The 24,899-nt window shown below is 32.1% G+C and overlaps 1 protein-coding gene across 2 annotated transcripts; it reads left to right on the top strand.

The window, feature by feature from the left end:
- The first annotated feature begins 14,699 nt into the window (after positions 1–14,699).
- LOC109166445 (dammarenediol II synthase-like) lies at positions 14,700–23,784 on the top strand. Of its 2 annotated transcripts, XR_002051661.1 has the most exons (15): positions 14,700–14,927; positions 15,533–15,718; positions 15,828–15,917; positions 16,405–16,596; positions 16,823–16,907; positions 16,999–17,165; positions 17,651–17,842; positions 21,218–21,451; positions 21,524–21,646; positions 21,863–21,961; positions 22,050–22,156; positions 22,277–22,598; positions 23,079–23,159; positions 23,256–23,339; positions 23,448–23,564. XR_002051661.1 is itself a non-coding variant. In XM_019315402.1 (13 exons), exons 1-13 carry the CDS (start codon positions 14,724–14,726, stop codon positions 23,565–23,567), a joined length of 1,857 nt encoding a protein of 618 aa, XP_019170947.1. In that variant the 5' UTR covers positions 14,700–14,723; the 3' UTR covers positions 23,568–23,784. The 2 variants fall into 2 exon arrangements, 1 of the variants encoding a protein (XP_019170947.1); XM_019315402.1 differs by lacking the exons at positions 22,050–22,156; positions 22,277–22,598 and having other exon boundaries at positions 23,448–23,784.
- Positions 23,785–24,899: the final 1,115 nt, after the last annotated feature.

Genomic DNA, 24,899 nt, shown 5'->3' with positions numbered 1-24,899 from the left:
AAATGATAATTAAAAATAGGAAAAAGATATGATAGATGTAGGTGTATGGTAAGATTGGTGGACATATTAAACATTAACGGTGTTATAACGGTGTAAGGGTAATTTTGTCCAATACAAATGAAATGTACAACAATTAAAACAAAATGTATATTTTTATTAGCATATAAAAAATGGACAAAAATCAAAGACATAACTTGTATTGGCACATATTATGTTTTTAGAAGTTAATAATATTATATTCCTCCTATATATTCATAAAAACAATGTGTAATCATAGACGGAGCCAAAGGGGGGGCAGGGGGGTCAGCTGCCCCCCTCACCCCACCCCCACCCCTACCCCTATCCCTACCTCATATATAATTTTTTTATGTATATATATGTGTATATAGTATATTTTTAGTATTAGTATATAAAAACTGTTAATTGTTCATAAGAAATGAGTTAAATTAGTTGGTAGAGCATGCATTTGGTTATAATAAAGGTTAGGCGTTTGAATCATATACTTTTTTGGCTCCTTCCCTATGACTCTAATACAATCACGTTTTAATAGTTTTTTTAATATTTGATACACACACACACACACACACACACACACACACACACACACACACACACACACACACACACACACACACACACACACACACACACACACATATATATATATATATATATATATATATATATATATATATATATATATATATATATTCAAATTATTTTATCAAATTAATTATGTTTCATATTTTGTTATGAATATTTTTATAAAGTTTCGATTTGTTTTATTTTTCGCCCATACCCAATAATATTTACACCTATATTTCTTAGGTAATTTATTTATTTATTTTTAAATATCTCTTTTATTTTAATGTTTCGCCTTTACTGAAAAAAATTTGTGAATCGGTCCTTATTTCGCCCCCCCTCAACAAAATTCCTGGCTCCGTCCCTGTGTGTAATATTTCATTCTTCCAAAAGGCTGAACGCCAAATATGTAATATTTCATAAATTATATTACATGTGCATCATATTTAATAACAATTATTATATAGTATTATCAGAATATTTGTTTTATATGCTTTTAAACCTAAACCCGCCCGGCATGCGTGTATATCATATATATTTTCAGTCAATTTATATTAAGCTCATAATGTTCATAAAAAAAAAAAAAAAAGTTCAATATATATAAACATTGTACTAAAGTCTAAAGTAATAACTTTATGCACATATGGATTTATTAGTAAATAAAAAATTTTAAAAAAATATTAATATGTGTGTTATTTAAAAGATCTCAATTAAAAATTTTTAATGATATATGTTTATACATTAATTTTGTTTGTCGAAATAGAAAAGGAAAAAATTAAAGTTAAGTTGAAAAAAAAAAATTTATGTAATATAGAAGTGGAAAAAAAAAAGAATTATTTTGTGGAAGGATGAACTAAATTTCTGTAAATGGTGGTCTATTGACGTCTTCCTAATCATATGACGAAGTACTTTGTGCCTAAAGTTTTCTTGGCTTATTGGAGAAAATTTATTTTCTGCAGAGGAAAATAATAAAGGATAACAATTAATTTAATGGGAAGGATATTTATTTTTACCTGATCTCTGTCGTTTAATAGGATTACCTCCTCGTTAGACATTATTGATATGATGCAACTATGTTGCCTTAGCACATGGCTTGTTTCCTTTATAAAAAAAATCTCTACAATATAATATAAATCTATACTTAATGCATATTCTAAATATTGGAAATATATATATATATATATATATATATATATATATATATATATATATATATATATATAACTACAATATATAAGAAATTGGTGTGTTAGGAAAAAAAAAAAAAGAAATTGATAAGTTAATATTTATTTATAATATAAGACTCTTAAGATTTGAAAACTCAGATCATCATCAATAATATAATTTAGAAAATAAATAAATAAATAATTCAATAATATGTGTAATCATCTCACCCAAAAAAAAAAAAAAAAAATAACAACAACAACAACAATATTTCTAATCGGCCGGCCAATCAAAATTGATTTTTTTAATTTTGCCTTAATACTATCTCTTTTGTTCAAGATTTTCGTAACTTTGAATAATTGTAGTTAATTAAGTCATTTTTGGGCACATGCTATTATACCATCAAGATTAATTCACGAGTTTAAGTTTTGCCTTGATTAAACTCGTCACACAAGATCTTCTTAATATGATTTATCTTTTATATGTAATTTGTAGAATATTAAATAGGAGTAAAATTTACACAATAATACTATATTGTAATAATTGCAAATTTCTATCAGATTTTTAAAAAATAACACACATACGTAGTGCCTAACCCATCCAATGTTTGCTCAATCAAACTATACAATTCATATGTCAAATGTTTTCTCTACTTTACATCTCTATAAATATAGGAAATCATCATAATACTCAAAATATTAGAGAAGCTATGCATTTAATGAATGTACATTGCATGTAATGTTGTGTTGTGTTCATATATAGGACCCTACCTAATATTTCAATTAATTTCATTATACCGCATCAATATTGAGAGCTGATTTTTAGCCACAGTCCTTTATTTCTTACAAACTCAAGACACAAGTAATGAAATATACCTCATCAAGATTGGGTTTGTAAGAAACAAATGACTATGGCTAGATCTTCTACTGACGCTGAATATAAAGCTCTAGCGGATGTCTGTGTTGAGGGAATTTGGATTCTCTCTTTGTTACATAAGATTGGTGTTGCTAATATTCATGTGCCTAAGTTGTGGTGTGATCATCTTGGTGCTATGTATATGTGTACAAATTCCATATTTCATGCTCGCACCAAATATGTGGAGATTGATTATATTATCATTTTATTAGTGACAACTGTTGGTGATATATAAGTTAACTTTATTTCTACAATTGATCAACTTGTAGATATAATTACTAAAGCTCTTCTTGGATCCCTTTTCCTTTCTTAGAGACAAGTTACAACTTACTTGTCTACCTGTGATTCTTGTATTCTATTTATTCTGCTGTATTCTGGGACTCTTTGATTAATCCAAAATATTCAATTCTTATCTTGATGAGGTATAATGAAATTAATTGAAATATTAGGTAGGGTCCTATATATGAACACAACACAACACTACATGCAATGTACATTCATTAAATGCTTAGCTTCTCTAATATTTTGAGTATTCTGATGATTTCATATATTTATAGATGTATAAAATAAAGAAAACATTTGGCATATGAATTGCATAGTCTTATTAAGCAAACTGCGCATGGGTTAGTTACTACGTATATGTTTGTTATTAAAAAAAAAAAAAAAAAAAAAAAAAAAAAAAAAAAAAGAACTGATAGGAATTTACAATTATTACAATATATTCATGGTAAACTTTGCTCCTATTTAATATTTTACGTACAAATCACATATAAAAGATAAATCATATTAAGAAAATATTGTGTAGCGAATTGGATAGATAGGACGATGGCAAAACATTAACTCGTGAATTAATCTTGATGGTATAATAGTATGTGCCCAAAAATAACTTAATTGACTACAATTAGATAATATAAGGCAAAATTAAAAAATCAATTTTGATTAGCTGGTCTATTAGAAATATTGTTTTTTTTTTTTTTGGTGAGAAGATTAGAAATATTTAATTTCTTTTTTTGAAATATTATTATGTCTATTACAATATATATATATATATATATATATATATATATATATATATATATATATATATATATATATACTATTACAATACAGTATCTGTTCATAACTACTTTCTCAACAAAGAGTTAATAGCGCCTGTGAACAAAGAAAATTGAATATATATTTAGAAATTCAAAATTCTGGGTTACATTGAGTATCAAATGCGGTGTGGGTACAAGTCTCTGGATGGTCCTCTGATTATTCAATTTGATGTCTTGAACACTCCACCATTGAAGGGCCTCCGGGTTTCAAATGACTTGATCTTCAAAGAAGAAGGGCTTGCATATATAGCTTGTTCTTCTTGAAGGGCCTCCGGGTTCAAATGGCTTGATCTTCAATGAAGGTTTGGATCAGCAGGCATGATTGGATTGGATGAGGGGCTTTTACTTTCAGGATCACATTTTCATTGTGATCTCTGAATAATATATATTTCTATATGTTTGCATGATTTTTCCTAGGATTTGTGATTACATAGAAATGAGAGCTCATATTTATAGCTATAGGATAAAAGAGTTTTGATAAGCTCAAACTCTTTTGATATTATATAATTAAACAAATTAGATAATATCTATATTATCCAAAATATTTTAAATATATTCAAATATACTAATATTAATAAATAATCAATATTTATCAAAATTTAAGTGTCTACAAATGCCCACTCAAGACTTGCTTGTAGGCCACTTGAGAGCATATAACACTCGAAAGTATGTAGTGCAAGAAAGTCTCGACACTACAACTTAAAAATATAAGGCCGTTTCAACTCGTGTCAAGTAGCCTTGAAAGATATGAGGCCATTTTTACTCGTGCCAAGGAGTATGATTTAGCTTCCTCCATTTCAAATTTCATACAGGGTTTGCCCCCATATCGGTTGAAAGTACCTATGAAGAGATGAGAGGCAGAGCTATCCCACTGGGCGTGCCAATTTGCGAACAAAGAAAATTGAATATATATTTAGAAATTCAAAATTCTGGGTTACATTGAGTATCAAATGCGGTGTGGGTACAAGTTTCTGGATGGTCCTCTGATTCTTCAATTTGATGCCTTGAACACTCCACCATGGTCCTCTGATAAATCAATTTGATGCCTTGAACACTCCACCATTGAAGGGCCTCCGGGTTTCAAGTGGCTTGATCTTCAAAGAAGGGCTTGTATATATAGCTTGTTCTTCTTGAAGGACCTCCGGGTTCAAATGGCTTGATCTTCAATGAAGGTTTGGATCAGCAGGCATGATTGGATTGGAGGAGGGGCTTTTACTTTCAGGATCACATTTTCATTGTGATCTCTGAATAATATATATTTCTAGATGTTTACATGATTTTTCCTAGGATTTGTGATTACATAGAAATGAGAGCTCCTATTTATAGCGGTAGGATAAAAGAGTTTTGATAAGCTCAAACTCTTTTGATATTATCTAATTAAACAAATTAGATAATATCGATATTATCCAAAATATTTTAAATATATTAAAATATACTAATATTGATAAATAATCAATATTTATCAAAATTTAAGTGTCTATAGCGCCTCTAGTGAGTTTGAACTCACAACCTCTCATGTGAAAGTTCAACTTGGTACTATTGGACAACAAGGTCCTTGTTTATTTTTATTTATTAAATTATATTGATGATGAGTTTTCAAATATTAGGAGTCTTATATTATAAATAAATGTTAACTCATCAATTTCTTTTTTCCTAACTCACCAACTTCTTATTGTAGTAATTATTTATTCTTTAGATTTAATTCCATTTTTTTGTCCTAGATTTATAGGTGACAGTCCACATATAATTTTTCTTTTTTCAGAACATCTTCATTTGGTCCTACTATTATTGTGGCATGACCATTTTTGTCCTCCACCAACAAAATCATTGAAATATTGTTAAATGCAAAGACATTTTAATCTTCTTTTGTACAAATTAAAGTGAGGTTGACCCGCTATATTTTATTTTTAATTTTTAAATAAATTCATAATTGAAGACCTAAATGTCGTTATTTTTTACGAAATTTAAATAGTTTTATTGATGGAGCACAAAAAATGGTCATGCAACAATCATAATAGGACTAAATGGGGATCTTTTTTATTAAAAAAAATGACTAAAAAGGCATATTGTCATCTATAAATCTAGGACTAAAAATGGAATTAACTCTTACAACACGTTTGGTTAACGAAATGAATTTAGAGGTAATAGGAATGCTATTCCACAAGGTATGGAATATGTATTCTATTGTTTGGTTGGTTGAAGGAATAAACTTTAGTAATTGCATTCTAGTGTTTGGTTGGTTAAAGGAATAGAAATGGAATAGGTTTTAAAGACATAAATAACCTTATACAAAATAATAATAATAATAATAATAATAATAATAATAATAATGAATATGATTATGATATCCTGAATGTTACACACACACACACACACACACACACACACACACACACACACACACACACACACACACACACACACACACATATATATATATATATATATATATATATATTTATATTTATTTACATGTATATGCATGTGTGTAATAGAGAGATAATAATAATAATAATAATAATAATAATAATAATAATAATAATAATAATAATAATAATAATAATAATAATTATTATTATTATTATTATTATTATTATTATTATTATTATACAAATACTAAATTATATTTATATTTATTTTTCCACTTATCCCACATCGGTTGGAGAAGTGAAAAATGGGTGCCTTGAGGCTCCTATAAAAGGAGCCTCAAGGCTCCATAATTTCAATTGCAATGCTCATCTGCTAGGCAAGCTTGCAATGCCCATCCTCTAGGGAAGCTTGCAATGCCCATCCGCTACGCATGCATATGCGCAAGCTACTTAATTTAGGAGCCAAGGCTCCATAATTAAGGAGTCTTATATAGTTACTTTTTTTAAATTTATATATATATATATATATATATATATATATATATATCAAGGGTGTTTTGAGAAAATACTTTTGCAGCGTTTGCAATTGGCATTTTGGAAAAAGAATTAAAAGTATTTTCTCAAAACACCCTTGATATTTTTTTATTATATATATATATATATATATATATATATATATATATATATATATATATAATTTATTTAAATATATATTTATTGATAGATAAAAAATTATAATTAATTAAATATATATATTTATATAATACATTATATTTATTAAATAAATATAAATATTATATAATGTGCAAAGGATATTTTTGGTATTTGTGATATAAAAGCTATTCCCAAGGGCATGGGAATAGCTAATACTAAGGCCCCACTAGGAATGATTATTCCCCTTGCGAAAGTAATAGCTCATTTCTAGAAATGTTATTCCCATGACAAAATGATCCAATCAAACGATGGAATAGGTCTATTCCAAGGAATGTTATTCCATTCCTGACCTATTCCATCAACCAAACATGCCACTATTCTTTATACTAGAATGGTCCAAGCACTTGTGCTCAGATGGCATGTACTGACCTCTTCCATGTAGGAAGTCATGAGATCAAACTTAATAGAGTCAGTAGCATTAATAAAAGAATGGTTATCAAGAGATATTTAATTATATTCCTCTTCTTTTTTTTTTTTGCAATATTTAGAATATGTATTAAGTATATATTTACATTATATTTTAGAGATTCTTTTAAAAAGGAAACAAGCCATGTGCTAAGGCAACATAGTTAAATCAATAATGACTAATGAGGAGGTAATCCTATTTAACGACAGAGATCAGGCAAAAATAAATATCCTTTCCATAAAAAAAAAAAAAAAATTTAAAATAACTGTTATCCTTTATTATTTTTCTCTGCTGAAAACAAATTTTCTCCGAAAAGAGAAATTTATTAGTCCAGACACAAAGTAATTCATTTTTTTTCCACTTTTATATTACATAAATTTTTTTCAACATAACTTTATTTTTCTCCTTTTCGTTTTCTACAAATAAAATTAATATATAAACATATATAATTAAAAAAATTTAATTAAGATCTTTTAAATAACGCACATATTGATATTTTTTAAAAATTTTATATACTAACAAATTCATATGTGCATAAAATGAGTTAATTCCAGCAACAGTCCTCTAACTATAATGATTTTTCAAATTTGATCCTCGTCTATTAATTTGGACGAATTAAACCCTTGATTATCAAAATCGTTCCACCATTAGTCCATCTGTGAACCTACCGTTAATTAGATGTTAAGAGCAAGGGTAAAAGTGTCTATTCATAATGTTGGGTCTCTTCTTCCCATTCATCCAATGGCTGCCCACTGTATAATTTGTTCCAAAAAGTAGAAGTAATAGTAATTCCCCTCTCCTACTCATGTTCCATCCAGTCCATTATGGCGGTTCTCTCATGCACTTCACCAATTTTATAGTTCTTACCAGTATATTAGAGGATCCGTTCAGTCGTATGTAGTTGTCTTCCCTGCATCAATATGAGCCATAATTCCAATGTTGCGGTAGTCCTTCAATGGCATTGGTCTCTTTCCATCTGCTCATGAATTACAGTTTTAAGTATGGACTTGCTGAAATTATTCCCACCATTACACTACAAATATCTGCAAACATGTAATAGTCCCAATATAGAACATTCAATTCTACATTATTATCAAAGGGCTATTTTCACCAAGAAAAACTTTTGAAGCATCACATCTTTAACAAGAAGCAAAGAGCTATGATTCCCTATCAAATAAACCTAATCTTCAGTTACTAATCAAGACAAAAAAAAAAAAAAAAAAAGCCTTATCTTTAATTCAATTCTCAAACCTGATAAACATAAAAAATTTGCAAGATAAAAAGAATAACACCCTGCAAACCCAGATATAACGATTCAATCTTCCCCAATTACAAGCCCTAAATAAACAGAGACCACGAGGGTGGACATACCATCAGCGGCAGCCATACCGAAGACGGAGGAACTGCTCTTTTGGCTTGGTTTCTGGTAAAAGTTGGAGTCTTTGAAGCAAGGGCACACCTTAGCTGAAAGCTTCCAAAGAATTCAAACAGAGAAGCAGAAGTGAGAGACTGAGCCCTGCGGCTGCAGTGACGTCGCCGATGCTGGGGGCCGGCGGTGTTAGAAATACGTCTGGCGTTCTTGACCCATGGAAGTTGCAGAGTGAAGACGCAGTGGAAGCCAATGACGTCATAATTACTGACTTTGCAGCCATCTCGATCGCTTGTCGAATCAGTGAAAGCTAATGGGAAGAAGGTAGCAGAGATGTGTTGGTTTCACCTGAGTTAATATCCACAATAATATTAACCTAAGATGAAAATTTCAAATGTTCAGTATTAACACTGACTATACAATCAACTATATATATTTAGCATTCCAGAAGAAGGTAGCAGAGATGAGTTGGTTTCATAGGCAAGAATGGGCAGCCATGAGAACGGATGGGAAGAAGAGACCCAGCATATGATTAGAAACTTTTACCCCTAATTTTAACATCTAACTAACGGTAGGTTTACAAAAGGACTAATAGTGGAACAATTTTGATAGTCAAGGGTTTAATTCATCCAAATTAAAAGACGAGGACCAAATTTGAAAAATCACTATAGTGAGAAGACCATTACTGGAATTAACTCTGCATAAAATCATTACTTTAGTACAATATTTATATATATTAAAGGCTAAAGTGTCATCCATGAATTATAACGGATTTTTCATGCCGCACCCTGATCTTTCATAAGTGATATTTAGATCCATAAACCATTAAATTTTTTTCACCTAACATTTTTTACAGGTTACCTATAAGTTATAGGTAATCTATGCTGACATGGACTTTTTTTTTTTTTTTTTCTAACACCTTCTCCAGCTGGGAATTTGATTAGTAGTCCAGTCGCCCATTAACCATTTGATTTTGACTGAGATTTCGAGTTTCGAGACCGGCTTCCCTGTCGCAAAGGTTGAGCCCGAATTTCCAGTTGTGGACGATGAGTTTCTGGTTGGTGAATTGGTCCGTCAGTGGAATATGTCATGCTAACACGGTTAAAAACTTCACCTTTGAGAAATGCCTCGCCCATACCAATACTAGACCCTTTGCTTCTGATCTTCTTAGCCACCCCTTCTTCTATGGAATCGCTGACGATGATGACACGATGATATATGATGAAAACATTACTCGAAATACATATCAAAGAAAGTTGGTAAATGCATGTTGCCATGTTGGAAGTGATTATAGCTGTTCTGGTATCCCAAGCAACAAGCTTGGATTTGATCAAAAATCTTATTGCCTCCTCTCTTTATGTAATGGCCAACTATTGTAACCACATTTGATGTGCTTATAGTATTATATCTCCTTATAATATTACTTATACAAATTATATATCCCTCACCGTCCCAGAAGTAATTCCCTCACCGTCTCCGTTTCCGTTTCTTGAATGTACGACATCAAATCCTTCGCCTGAATTAATCGCACCGAGGGCACGTCAATGCAGCCAAAGTGTAAAAACCAAAGTGGGTCTGTCAAGAAAGAAATATACAGAGAATATATTTCTTGGCCAGTTTTCCGGGGAAGACGAAGAAAGCAACGGGGCGATAATCGTTGAGGGTTGCAGATCAAAGAACTGTGGGGTTGACTTCAGGGATTGATTTAAAAAGAATGTCCACATCAGCTAATAACTTGTGCCATGTCATCATAGTAACCTCGAAACCTGTAAAAAATTATAGATGAAAAAAATTTAATAGTTCATAGATCTAAATATCACTTATGAAAGATTATGGTGCGGCATGGACAATCAGTTATAGTTTATGGTGCGGGATGACACTTTAGCCTATATTAAACTTTGTGTTTATGAACATTATGAGCGCAACTTAATATAAAGTGAATGAAAATAGATATGATATACACGCATGACAGGCAGATTTAGGTTTAAAAGAATATAAAACAAATATTATGATAATACTATAGCAAGGATTATTGTTATTAAACATGATGCACATGTAATGTAATTTTATGTATATTAAACATTGTTTTTATGAATATATAGGAGGAATATAATATTATTAACTTATTACAAAGCGAATGTAAATAGATGTGATGTACTTGTAGTTTAGTTTTATGTACATTAAGGTCTAGACTAATGATCATATAGAACAACTATTACGAATTGAACATAGTATGTATAAGATAAATCTTACTCCCTCTGTCCCATTTTATCTGTCTTACTATTTATTGGTCAAAACAACTCTTTCTTCTTTGTTTATTTTCTTTATTATTTTTAACTTATTTTTAAATTTATATTTGTGTGTTTAATAGTACTTTTCATGTAGTTTCTAAATATATAAATTTTGTATATTAATAATACTTAATATTATGAAAATTGAATTAAAAATAACTTTGGTCAAGCCTCGTTAACTGAAATAGACACATAAAATGGGACGAAGGAGTATTAAACAAGATGTGCCTATAATGTAATGTTTATATATATTATTAAACTCTATTTTTATGAACATTTTGAACTTACTATATTATAGAGCGAATCAAAATACATATGATGTACGTCCAGTTTAATTAGTATTTATGTACACCAAGAAATATGTGTGTGTGTGTGTGTGTGTGTGTGTATAAGAGATCAAATGTTGATGAGGTGTTTATGTGAAACATGCGGGTGAATGATAGCCATTGCTCTTGCCAAAATCGATGTCCAAGATGAACACGGATTAAAAAAACGCGGTGGCATTTTGTTCACTTTGCATATTGTTGGAACTTAAGGTGCATTGTTTTAATACTTAAGGTGTGGCATTTTAACACTTAAGGTGCGTCAGTTCTACACTTGAGAACTTATGGTGTGTCATTCTAAAGCTTAAGATGCGTCTTTTCAAAACTTAAGGTGCGTCCTTTTAACATGTACTTAAGGTGCGCCATTTAAACATATAAGGTGCGTCAATACACTTAAGGTGCATAAGTTCTCCACTTAAGGTACGTCAATTTAACAATTAAGTGCGTGATTTTACCACCTAAGGTGAGTCTTTGTAACAGTTAAGGTCTGCCATTTTAACAGTAAAGGTTCGGCATTTTAATACTTAAGGTGCGCCATTTTAACACTTAAGATGCGTCATTCTAACACTTAATGTGCGTCTTTGTAACACTTAAGGTGCGTCTTTGTAACACTTAAGGTGCGTCATTTTTACACTTTGCTTCTTTCTTCTCAGGATGCACTTTTTTTTTTTTTTTTTTTTTTTAATTTTCATTGATTTGCGCCGTTGATCTAGATTTGATCAACGGTTCAGATCTTACCACATGTTTCACTTGGGACATGCTTCGCACCAGATCTCATCCATATATATATATATATATAATTAGGTTTATCCACCCTTTTGCGCTTCTAACTGGCGCATGGCTAGCACGTGTCATTTGATTGGCGCTAGCCCGTCACATGTCACGTGCAATGTTAGACTTGTGCCGAAGAGAACATTCGCTCTCCTCTTCTCTAAAGATGCACCTTAAGTATTAAAATCATGCATATTAAGTATAAAAATGACGCACCTTAAGCGTAGAACTTATGCACCTTAAGTGTATAACTGACGCACTTTAAATGTTAAAATGCGCACCTTAAGTGTTAAAAGGACGCACCTTAAGCTATGGAAAGACGCACCTAAAGCTTCAACAAAATACACACCTTAAGTTCTCCTTGAATAACTGACGCACCTTAAGTACATAAACCACCCACCTTAATAAGGAACACGACGCACCTTAAATTTCACCAATACGGAAAATTACAAAGTTGCCACCGCATTTTTTTTTAAATCCTTGTTAATCCTGGACATTGATTTTGGCAAGATCAATAGCGCTCATCTCACCTTATGTTTCACTTGGGCACAACACCCACATTTGATCTCTATTATATATATATATATATATATATATATATATATATATATATATATATATATATATATATATATATATATATATATATATATATATATATTATTGGGGTTAATTCCACCAAAGGTTCATTGTCTTTGGTGGTAATTTTAAATTTAGCTCCAGACTATCATTTTTGCCATTTTACATCCCAGACTATCGTTTTTTGGACAATTTTAGTCCTTCTTATCACTTTTTCTATTTTTAGTAAGGGCATTTTTGTCTCTTCATATTTGTCTTTTGTTATATTTTCAATTGCAACCGGTTTAATTGGTTTAGGATTTTACTAAAAATCGGTTGAAAAATATGGTTATTAAAAATCAGATGTTACTTAAAGTTCTAAACCAATTAAACTTGTTGAAACCAGAAAAATAACAAAAAACAAAAATGAAAAATACAAAAATGCCCTTACTAAAAATAGAGAAAGTCATAAGGACTAAAAGTGTCAAAAAAGTAATAGTCTGGGATGTAAAATGACTAAAACGATAGTCTGTGACTAAATTTGAAATTGTCACCAAAGACAAGAGACCTCTAATGGAATTAACTATGTTATTATTATTATTTTTTTTTTTTGACTAAACATAATCAAGCCGTTTTTCAATGGCGCCTTGATTTTTTTTTATTTGTTAATATATTTTTTAATTTATATATACAAATTTTAATTTTATTATTTGTTGGTATATATAGTGTTTAAATTTGATTTTTATTTTTTATTTTGTTATTTAATATTTTATTCAAAATTAAAATTTAAAATTATTAATTATAGAGAAGTGAATAAAATAGTATATAATGTATAAAAGATGGGTCCACAAATAATGATCGGAAGAAGAAGAAGGATTAGAGAGAAAATATGAGAGGAGATTATACAGTAATGTGGACGAGATGAGCCCACAAAATGGCTCCCGAGAATAACAGAAAATGAAAAAAAAAAAAAATCAAGAATCTAGATTAGGCCATACCCATAAACATATAAAGTGATCGATTTGAATAATTTGTTTCTCAAGCTCAACCGCGAGATTCTGAGAGAAACTCATCGACTGTTGAGGATTTTTCGTTGCTACAAAATTGTGATAGTTCTTCTGCTACAAAGGAATTTGATGAAACTTCGACATGATTAGGTGTTGCTGTGGCAGAAGAGGAGGCAGTGGGTTGAAGCAAAAGTGATCAAAACCAACAACGCTATTGGCAGCGGCGACAACGTCACCGTCCATAACCCTAGTTACCTGTTATTACAGGTCACAAATCGAATTTTTGACTTTAATGCACCAAAATAACACTTTCATTGGTTTATTACAAATTTTGAAAGTTTATGGACCTAATTTATTTTTGGAGTAAAATTTAGTGTCTATTTGTCCCTTTAAAAAAAAAAAAAAAAGGCGAATGCATTCCAATTTTAGTCTCATAAGTTATAAATAAAAAATTGCTCTAGTAATCCAATAGGATACGTAGCTCAAGTGGCAAATGAATTCTCTTTGTGGGGTGGGGGGTGGGGGATTTCGGGATAATTCGGGTACGATTCCTACAAGTGGCGATTAACTTTTGGCCAGCTTCTGTGCTTCTCGAAGCGAACCGGGTGGACCTAGACCATTAAACGGACAGAGAAAGACCCGGACCACATTGTGGTATACACCAAAAAAAAAAAAAATTGCTCTAGTCTTCAACAACTATATATGTGTGTTAGGTAGTCGATGTGACATAATTTTTACTTTATACTAATAATTAATATATTTAAAATAAAAAAAAAATGCATTCTAATATTAGTGTCATAAGTTATAAATAAAAAATTATTATAGTCTTTATTTGTTTAACTTGAAATAGTCCTTGCCAATTACATTGTGCTCAAATGGCATGTATTGACCTCTTTCATGTAGGAAGTCATGAGATCGAGCCTCATTGAAAGTGTTGTTAAATCTGCAAAGTGATATATAAATTTTGATTACTACATATGTTTATACCCTAAACAACAAAAACCACATGATCGTAAACTTGTGTCAATAATGTCTTACCGGCCACCTCGTATCGCTATATATAGAACTCCAGTCCATCAGTATATGGCCCCAAGTGCCTATATAAGCACTTGTGTTTTCCATACTAAAAACCACACAATAATAGGCAGAAGTAGAAGATGTGGAAGCTTAAGGTTGCCGAAGGTGGCGGGCCGTACATGTACAGTACCAACAACTACGTCGGCAGACAAATATGGGAGTATGACCCTAACGCCGGCACGCCGGAAGAACGAGAAGCGCTTGAAAATGCCCGCCGAGAATTTAGAGAAAACCGGCCGGAGAAAGGTTCCCATGCCTGCGGTGATTTGATAATGAGAATGCAGGTACTATTGTTCTATATACTGTCTCAATCTTTTTCACTTCAAAGAATCAATATTCCATCATCAGGTTCGGTCCTGTGACTACCTAGCTATTTAGAATGATAATAAAGATGTCATCACACTCTTTTAAAAATAATGCATTGGCGCCGGCTGCCCTAGGCAGCCGATTAGCTATTGTTTTTTTTTTTTTTTTTTTTTTTTTTTTTTAATTTTTATTTAAATGGGTTACTTCAAGCAAATAACCATAAATTATATGTAAAGAAAAAATAATTTAAGTCAGCTACTCTAATATTGATACTTTGTGAGTTGTAACTTTGTGAAATTGTGTTTTGATTCTTTAAATCATATCTTTATACAATTTACAATTCTATACGTTTTTTGAGCTAATAATTAATACTTTAGAAACTATTAAAGTATTAAATAATTTATAATGATCAAATCTGAAAATTTTTTATTTTTTTTTAAAAAGCACCCGAGAAATGCCTAGCGAGTTTTGCAACTTCTATTACACTAAATAGTAGTTGGACACATTACCAATGGTTTATTTGTATTAATTTCCAATTTTTTATAATTAGCTAGCCAATTATATAATTCATCTTTATGTATAGATGATCAAAGAAAGTGGGATTGACGTGTTGAACACTCCCCCAATAAGGCTAGGAGACGAAGAAGTGAACTACTCGGCGGTTACAACCGCTGTTAGAAAAGCCGTACGATTGAACCGTGCACTTCAAGCTAGAGACGGACACTGGCCAGCTCTGAATGCTGGCCCTATGTTTTTCACTCCTCCCTTGGTATTCGATCTATACATTTTTGTTCTAATAATTTCGATAGGGAGAGGGGTTAGTTGTACGTTTTAATAAATTTATAAAATAATTGTTTGAAATGATTTCCCCCCTACAGCTTATTGCGTTGTACATTTGTGGAGCAATCAATACAGTTTTAACCTCAGAGCACACGAAAGAAATTGTCCGATACATTTACAATCATCAAGTACGTACGTCTTCCTATTTCTCAAAAAAAAAAAAAAAAAGAGTACGTTTTCCTATCAAAATTATATTATATATATTAATTAGACTGAACTGATTCTTATTTGTAAGATGTGTCATGTAAGTATAGAAATGTAATACTTATACTAAAAAATGTAATAGTAATTAGAAATAAAGTGTTTGTTATTAGAAAAATGTAATACTTTTAAATCAAAATATGAAATTATTACATTTTTTTTCGAGAGTATTATAGGTAACTAACACTTTATTTCTGATATATATATATATATATATATATATATATATATATATATATATATATATATATATATATTACATTTTCACATTGACCCAACTCGTCTCACAGACAAGGATCCATGAGACAGTCTCATATAAGTTTTTGCCCATTAATTATTTGAATATATTATATGTGTGAATTTTTCATTATGCTATTGTTTGATTGAAAGTGGGTTGTTATTTTGGTTTGATAGAATGAAGATGGTGGATGGGGATTGTACATAGATGGACACAGTACCATGATTGGGTCAGCACTTAACTATGTGGCCTTGCGTTTGCTTGGAGAAGTACCTCTTGATGATGGTGCCATTACTAGGGGTCGCAAGTGGATTCTTGACCATGGCGGTGCCACTAAAATCCCTTCTTGGGGAAAGGTTTTTCTCTCGGTATGTAAATTCCGTTAAATTTTCTTCAGATCAAAGAAAGAGTTGCCCCAGTTTATGATTATCAATTTAAGATTGCTTCATATCCAAAGTCAAAAGATCAAATCTTTGACTTTTAGTTAAAGATGAATGAATCATTTTTACTCAATCACATCCTTCTGTAAACTTTTATTTGATAAAAATATTATACTACTATAGTTAAAATCAAATTTAAATAATTTTGGATCAGGTGCTTGGAGTGTACGAGTGGGATGGGTGTAATCCACTCCCACCAGAATTTTGGCTTTTCCCATCCATTTTCCCATTCCATCCTGGTAATTGCTTTAGCTCTTAATTGCTTAAAATAAAATTAAATAAAGTACTTATTAACATGCATAGAAATAATTCATTCTCATTATAATATAGCAAAAATGTGGTGTTACTGTCGGACAACATACATGTCTATGTCGTACTTGTATGCAAAGAGATATCATGGACCGTTAAAAGATCTTGTTCTCTGTATAAGAAATGAAATTCATGTCAAAGCTTATGATCGGATTGATTGGAACAGTACTCGCATGGATTGTTGTAAGGTTGGCTTAATTTACACAGAAATTTCAAATCCCTTTTTCGAATTAATTTTATTTTTTGTCCTAAATTTATAGGTGACAATCATCCACTTTTAGTCTCTTTTTCTATAACATCCCTTTTGGTCCTAATATTGTTGTGGAATGACCATTTTCGATCCTCCATCAATAAAATCATTTCAATTATATAAAATACAAGAGCACTTAGGTATTCAGTTATGATTTTTTAAAAAAATAAATAAAAATAAATAAATAACGGGTCAACCCACTTTGTATCTAAAAAAAAAATCAAAATGTCATTGTATTTAACCGCATTTCAATGATTTTTGTTGATAGAAGATAAAAATAAATGGCCATGCTATATATAATAATACTAGGACCGTACCAAAGAGGGGTGTTCTAAAAAAAATAACTAAAAGTGAACTATTACCTATAAATTTAGGACCAAAAATAAAATTAATTCTAAAACAAAAAATTAACTTGCAAAAATGCAGGAGGACATGTACTACCCCCATAGTTTCATACAAGATCTCCTATGGAACACCCTTCAATATTGTACTGAGCCATTCATGAGGTGTTGGCCTTTCAAGAAAATTAGGGAAATGGCTATGAGAAAAGCAATCAAGTATATGCGCTATGAAGCAGAAGAGAGCAGATACATAAACATTGGCTGCATAATAAAGGTTAGAATATTTCCTTGCTATAATAAAAGAAAGTTTGTAAAAGCATACGTGTCACAATCTATTAATCTTTTTAGTTAATTGGTTTGGATAAGCTCTAACTATAAGAGGCACTTTTAAATTCGTATTTAGACTAATCTTCATTCACATCGAGTCGACCAAATTAAGGAGCAAAGTGAGGGCCAGATTTATTTTTCTATACGAAAGGGGATTCAAGCTCTCGGCCTCTCTTGAGTGAGAGTGCGCGAGGCCACTCACGCTAACCAAATGATTAAACATTAAGGAGTATTATTATCTATTGATATTAACTATTAAACATTAAATATTAAATTATTTAATGTATATTATAGAAAGAAGTTTTTGTGAGTGCAACATATCTATTAATCAATAAAATACTTGATTATCAAATAGTAACTAGGGGTGGAGGAGATGTTTGATTTTTTGTTTTCTCTGGTGTCCCCTCCGTTTTGATAAAAAAAAATAATATATATATATATATATATATATATATATATATATATATATATATATATATATATATATTATTAGTATCATCAATTATTAAACTATTTATATATAACATAGTTAAAAAAAAATATGAGTCTATGTGCCACATGTATTTTGGTTAATAATATAATAAACTATTTACCAAATATATTAAGAATTTAGTAATTAATTTAATATTTATCAGTTTAATTAGTAGTGATATTTAATTTAATGAAGAGGGTTATTTTATTATGTATGTAATCAAAATTAAGAGTTACATTCCAAATGACATACCAATACATAACCTCCACCACTTTTATTCTCTAACTTATTATTTATTTATTTATTTATTTATTTATTTATATAGAGAGAGATTATGTGCGGTGATAGGTTGCAGGTGAAAGATAGAGTTTAATCTCAATCCTTAATTTAGCCAAAATCAACAGCCCAGATTAAAGAAAATTTTATAAAGAGAGAGATCAGGTGCGGTAATAGGTTACAGGGAAAGATGGGGTTTTATCTCTGTCCTAGCTTGTTCTAGTCAAAATCAACAGCTCAGATTGACGAAAACTTAAAAAAAAAAAAACGTGGTGGCATTATGATAATTTTGCATAAGTTCAAAACTTAAGGTGCATAGTTTTATAACTTAAGGTGCATAGTTATATAGCTTAAGGTGCGTATGTTTAAATTTAATGTTTAAGGTGCGTCACTTTCAAGTTTACGGTGCATCAGTTTAAAACTTAAGGTGCTTGAGTTTTAAGGTTAAGATGCGTAGTTTTATAGCTTAGAGTGCGTAGTTTTATAGCTTAGGGTGCGTAGTTTTATAGCTTAGGATGCGTCCCTTTTCTAGTTTAAGGTGTGTTGTTTTATAGTTTAAGGTGTGTAATTTTATATAGCTTAAGTTGCGTATGTTTAAAGCTTAAGGTGCGTCACTTTTCTATTTTAAGTTGCATTAGTTTAAACTTATGGTGCATTATTTTATAGTTTAAAGTGCATAGTTATATAACTTAAGGTGCGTAGATTTATATCTTAAGGTGCGACATCAGTTTAAGACAGCTGATCATTTACATGCATGTTGGCAGGAAGCGCGTTCTTTTTTTTTTTTTTATAATTTTTCTTGATTTGAGCCGTTGATCTAAAGATCAACGACTCAGATCTCACTCCATCTTTTAAATGGGAGACTCTTCGCACGTTAACTGATCCACACACACACACACACACACACACACACGCATATATATATATATATATATATATATATATATATATATATATATATATATATATATATATATATATATATATATATATATATATATATATATATATATATATATATATATATATATATATATATATATATATGATAATTTTCAAATACAAACCACCCTTAAAATACAAACCCCTTTAAAATACAAATTGTGTGCATGTAAGTATGTTAATGTGTGCACGAGCTAATCCCAGAAATTGTTGGCAGTGCACGCTGTGTGCATGTAAGCATGTTAATGTGTGCACGAGCTCAAATTTATATTTTAAGGGAGTTTATATTTGAATGCAACCATATATATATATATATATTTTGATGGTTTTGGTTTTACTGAACCGGACTAACCATAAAACTAAATTACTAACAGAAAAAAAGTACGAAAAGTATATTGTATTGATAGGTCTAACACCCTTAAAATAATATAAAGAGGCTACAAGTATACTGAATAAACACAAAGAAAATAAATCTAGTCCAAGGACCCAACTACCAAGCCCAACCACAAGGGATGAACTACTACTACTAACTAGCAAACCGTAGAGTCAATTGATGTAATGCGTTGTTGACTACAAGAGAACTCAAGAGAGAAGAATGTTGATGATAGTCTGAAGTCTGAATAGGATACCTCCGCCTTTTATACTACTTCCAAGGCCGCATGTAATGGGCAAACACTTCCATATGTGTCGCACCGCAAAGAACATTTAGATTCCCCATCAATAACAACTCGAAGACCCCGCACGAACCCCCACCCCACCACCTCACCATATGACTCCACCTGACCATCCACCTAAACCATCTGCACCATTCGCTGAGCAATTTGCTCCGACCAAACAGAAGAGTTTGAAGCCCTCCAAGCGTCGGCAGATGACCAGAGTAGCCAAACAAAAGATAGAAAGACCCCACGATTGCAAACCTAGGAGCAGTCCACCAACCAACCACCAATGGTCCGCTTCAATATGCTCGAGCCCCACGAGGTCTACCCCTCGCCAGTGTGCCAAGATCCGACAATGGGGAAATAAATCAACACCTCTATGACCAGGCAGACCACTCCTCTCCATCGCTCATTTTCTCGAATATTGCTCCATACCACGTTTTCAAATGCACCCATAGCCCCTTTCCCAAGCTTTGCACTATAGTTCCCTATACTTTATCCCTTACCACATATTGGCCTCAAACTTTCTCCCCTTCTCCACTTTACACCTAATCCTTTCAGTCTTTGCGCTCTTGTCTCATATACTTTGTTTTATCACACTTTAACCCCCAAATTTATTTCTCGACCTAATTTAGACATAAAAACAATGCCCTTTGATTCCAATTATTTTCATACCTAACTACCCATCGGGTCTCCCCTCCCTAGCCCAAATGCCCAATCGACAAAACGAAAGTAAAAAACAAAAAAGGTAACATCCTCCCATGATCACGTACTCTTGACTGCCAAGGTTAAAGGTAGATATCATATCCAAAAATATGGTCTCTGGAGAGATGGGAGAGAGTTCATTAAATAAAAAGAAAAAACACTCAATAAAGCGAAAAAGAAATAGCAGAAATAAGTTTTGGCCAAAATCTAGTACTACATTAAAACAAAATAAATCAAATTATAAATTAAATCAAATTATTATTGGGTATAGAGTTTGCAAATGATGTGCTGGTGGGCAGAAGATCCAAACTGCGATGAGTTCAAATACCATCTTGCTAGAGTTCTTGATTACTTATGGCTTGCAGAAGATGGAATGACAATGCAAACTTTTGGGAGTCAGAATTGGGATGCAGCTCATGCCACCCAAGCTATAATTGCCAGTGGCATGGTAGAAGAATATGGAGACTGCCTGAAAAACGCCCATTTCTATATTAAAGAATCACAAGTATGTCAAAATCTAGCCTGCATTTTTAGCTATACAATATGATGCAATGCGATAACAATAATATGTATGCAGGTAAAAGGAAATCCAAAAGGAGACTTCAAAAATATGTATCGTCATTTCACAAAAGGATCATGGACATTCTCTGATCAAGATCATGGTTGGGCTACCTCTGACGTCACAGCAGAAGCGCTTAAGGTAATCTAGTTTCATATTTTTTGGTCAAAGTCATGAGGTATCCTGAACGGACCCTAATTGTAGGAGGCACCTTTAAACCCGCACCATACTCACTAATTCCCATTCGCACTCAGCCGGCCCTATTAAGGGGCAAAGTGCTGGCCAGATACCATGCAAATTACTCTGTTAAGACATTTGTCCTAAAAAAAAATAATACGTGTGTGAACGTTGTTGCAGTGCCTGCTAGTCCTTGGGGAAATGCCACCCGAAATTGTAGGAGAAAAGGCCGATGTTCAGCACTTGTATAAAGCTGTAGATGTTTGCCTTTATCTTCAAGTAAGACTTTCCCACATTCTTTTGTTATCTACATATAATTCTGTAGTTGAATACTAATCAACATAAATTTCATGTTGTTTACATTAAGAGTCCCGAAAGTGGTGGTTTTGGTGCATGGGAGCCTCCTATTCCACAAGCATACATGCAACTATTGAATCCCTCTGAACTCTTTGCAGATATTGTCGTGGAGAAAGAGGAAGATCCCAATTCTTCTTACCTGAAATAACAACAATAATACAAAAAAACAATAAATAAGTAAAATGCTTAATCTTCATATTAATGATTGTAATATGTAAATGAATTTTTTGTGGTTAGGCACGTAGAACCTACTGGATCTATAATCAGTGCTCTTGCCGCCTTCAGAAATCATTATCCAAATTATAGAGCAAAAGAAGTTGATATCTCTATTACAAAGGCAGTACAATACATTGAAAAACAGCAGTAACCAGATGGGTCATGGTATGGATACTGGGGAATTTGCTTCCTCTATGCCACTCGCTTTGCCCTATTAGGGCTGGCAGCTGCAGGAAAGAATTACGAGAATTGCGAAGCCATTCGCAAAGCTGCTCACTTCTACCTAGCAAAACAGAATCAAGAGGGTGGCTGGGGAGAATGTCTTGAATCTTGCCCAACCATGGTAGATCAGTTATTCAATATGGCCAATGTATAGTAGATATAACACTTTACACCAGTGTTGTAAAAATCGGCCTAGGCGCTAGGCGCCCCTAGGCCTTAGCGATATCAGTCTTAGGCGGTTTTTAGTTGGCTGACCGACTAACCAGCCGACTAGGCATCCTAGGCGCCGAGTTGGACGCCTAACTCTGCCTAGTTGGCGCCCAACTCAGCTGAGTGGTATTTTTTGCCTGCTCGGTTGCTCCTCTTCTTTATTCCTCTAGCCATGTACTCAAGTAACCATCTAACATATGTAGTTGACTAGTTTGTGAGATTATAATAGTCTAACAACTCACAGTCCTGAATGAGAAAAGTAGAGATGATATAATTGAATTACTTGAAAGCGTAGGAGGCGCCGGGTGCCTGACAAGCGCCCAGCACCTTCTGCAACATTGCTTTACATTTGTCAAATTCTTTCTCAATGGTAGATAATTTTGTGGAGCAGAAATACATACCATTGGAAGGGGATCGTACAAATTTGGTTCAAACATCATGGGCAATGCTAGGACTTATGTACACTGGGCAGGTTAGTACAGTTTAATGGATACCAAACACTGCTAACTGTTTGATGTATGCTCAAAATGCAGTTAAAGTGTTTTTTCTGTGTTTCCTTGTTAACTAGGCCGAGAGGGATCCAACTCCTTTACACAAAGCTGCAAAGTTATTGATTAATGCACAAATGGATAATGGAGATTTTCCTCAAGAAGTAAGATCAACTAATTAAATTTGAACTTCATGATTCGATAGCATTTTCAATTTATGTATTTATTTCTTTACTTGCCAAAAATTTTACTAATCATAAGTAGGAAAACAGGAAATTACTGGAGTCTTCATGAAGAATTGCATGTTGCACTATGCACTATATAGGAGTTATTTTCCATTGTTGGCACTGGCAGAATATCGCAAACGTGTATGGACATCAAAAAACTACTAAATTCAATTCATATAAACAATGGTATATTAATATGGTTGGAACTGTAGATATATTGATTCCACATTTATTCAAGCGATGTCTAGTACCTTACTATAAGAAAGAATAATTTTTGTTTTTGGGTGACGAGAAAAACCTGCCGTCACTACTTGAAGGTGTATAAGAAAGAATAATCTTTGTATTTCTTGAATGATATCAATACATTTTATAGTAGACTTTATATAGGTATTAGCAATGAACACTCATTGTGCATGGGGCGCAACACATTGTTCAAGTGCCAAATGAGCTTTGAATAATAAAATACAATGTACAATAGCTAACAAATTTAGGGTGTGTTTGGTTCGCACATGAGAATCGAAATCAAAATGAGAATAAAATACATGATTAGGAGATGAGATTCTTAATCGAAGGGGTATTCAAATATCATAATTGAGTCTTAAAAAAGTTGTTAACCAAACAATAACTATGATTTTCATTCTCATTCTTAGAGTGTAAACACATGAACCAAACACACCCTTATATGCAAGATGAAAAATTTACAAATTTGACATAAAGTTATAGTTCTAATTGTTTTAGATTTGTATTTAAATCAATATATTTATAGTATTTAAACAATAAATTTTTTTAACCATTTCTCATATATTAAAGTTAGTCAATAATTGTTAAAGGCCTTGTGGTCGAGCGGCATAGCTGTTGCCCTTTAAATGAGAGATCTCAGGTTTGAATCTTAATGTGGGGACTTTGACTCTTTGTGCTTTAGTAGATCAAAAGCTTTTAGAAAGCTTAAATACTAAAGTAAATGGCGAAAATGTATCTTTTATAAAGCCTAAATACTAAAAAGCTCTCTGTTAGTTAATTATCTCCGATATTCTTGCTCACTGATGACTTCTCTGCAATGGCGGCGGCGTCGGGGGCCGCCGTGCCCCCTCCCACACCACCGCGCTCTTTCACGTGTACTCTCTCCTGGCTCAGATGAAGCGCTTGTCCGACCTCCGGGTAGATACAAGGGCATGCTAGCGGTCACGTGTACTCTCTCCTGGCTCAGATGAAGCGCTTGTCCGACCTCCGGGTAGATACAAGGGCATGCCAGCGGTCTCGTTCTCAAATGAAGATATTCACCAATTTGCTCTTCGCTTCAAGTTTGCGTTGATTGGCAAGTTTACGAAAGGGTGCCCTTCGATGGCGTCATTCTGAAAGTTGTTTGATCTTATTGGATTCGGTGGACCGTTTACTCTGGGCCTGATTTACCAATGCCATGTTCTGATTAATTATGACAGAGAAGAATATTTTCAACGTTGTTGGCTACGTAAATCGTGGGCGATACAAGGATTCAAT

The sequence above is a fragment of the Ipomoea nil genome, unplaced genomic scaffold (genome assembly GCF_001879475.1).
Source record: "Ipomoea nil cultivar Tokyo-kokei standard unplaced genomic scaffold, Asagao_1.1 scaffold3100, whole genome shotgun sequence".
Classification (NCBI taxonomy): Eukaryota; Viridiplantae; Streptophyta; class Magnoliopsida; order Solanales; family Convolvulaceae; genus Ipomoea; species Ipomoea nil.
Note: the sequence above shows the minus strand (reverse complement) of the source record. Positions and strands in the feature narration are given on the sequence as shown.

Excerpts from the sequence above, each read along its gene's own strand:
- LOC109166445 (XM_019315402.1), top strand. The coding sequence starts at position 14,724 with ATGTGGAAGCTTAAGGTTGCCGAAGGTGGCGGGCCGTACATGTACAGT. Across the intron at positions 15,918-16,404 it reads GATACATTTACAATCATCAA|AATGAAGATGGTGGATGGGG; the intron begins GTACGTACGTCT and ends TTGGTTTGATAG. Across the intron at positions 21,962-23,078 it reads ATGTTTGCCTTTATCTTCAA|AAATACATACCATTGGAAGG; the intron begins GTAAGACTTTCC and ends TTTGTGGAGCAG.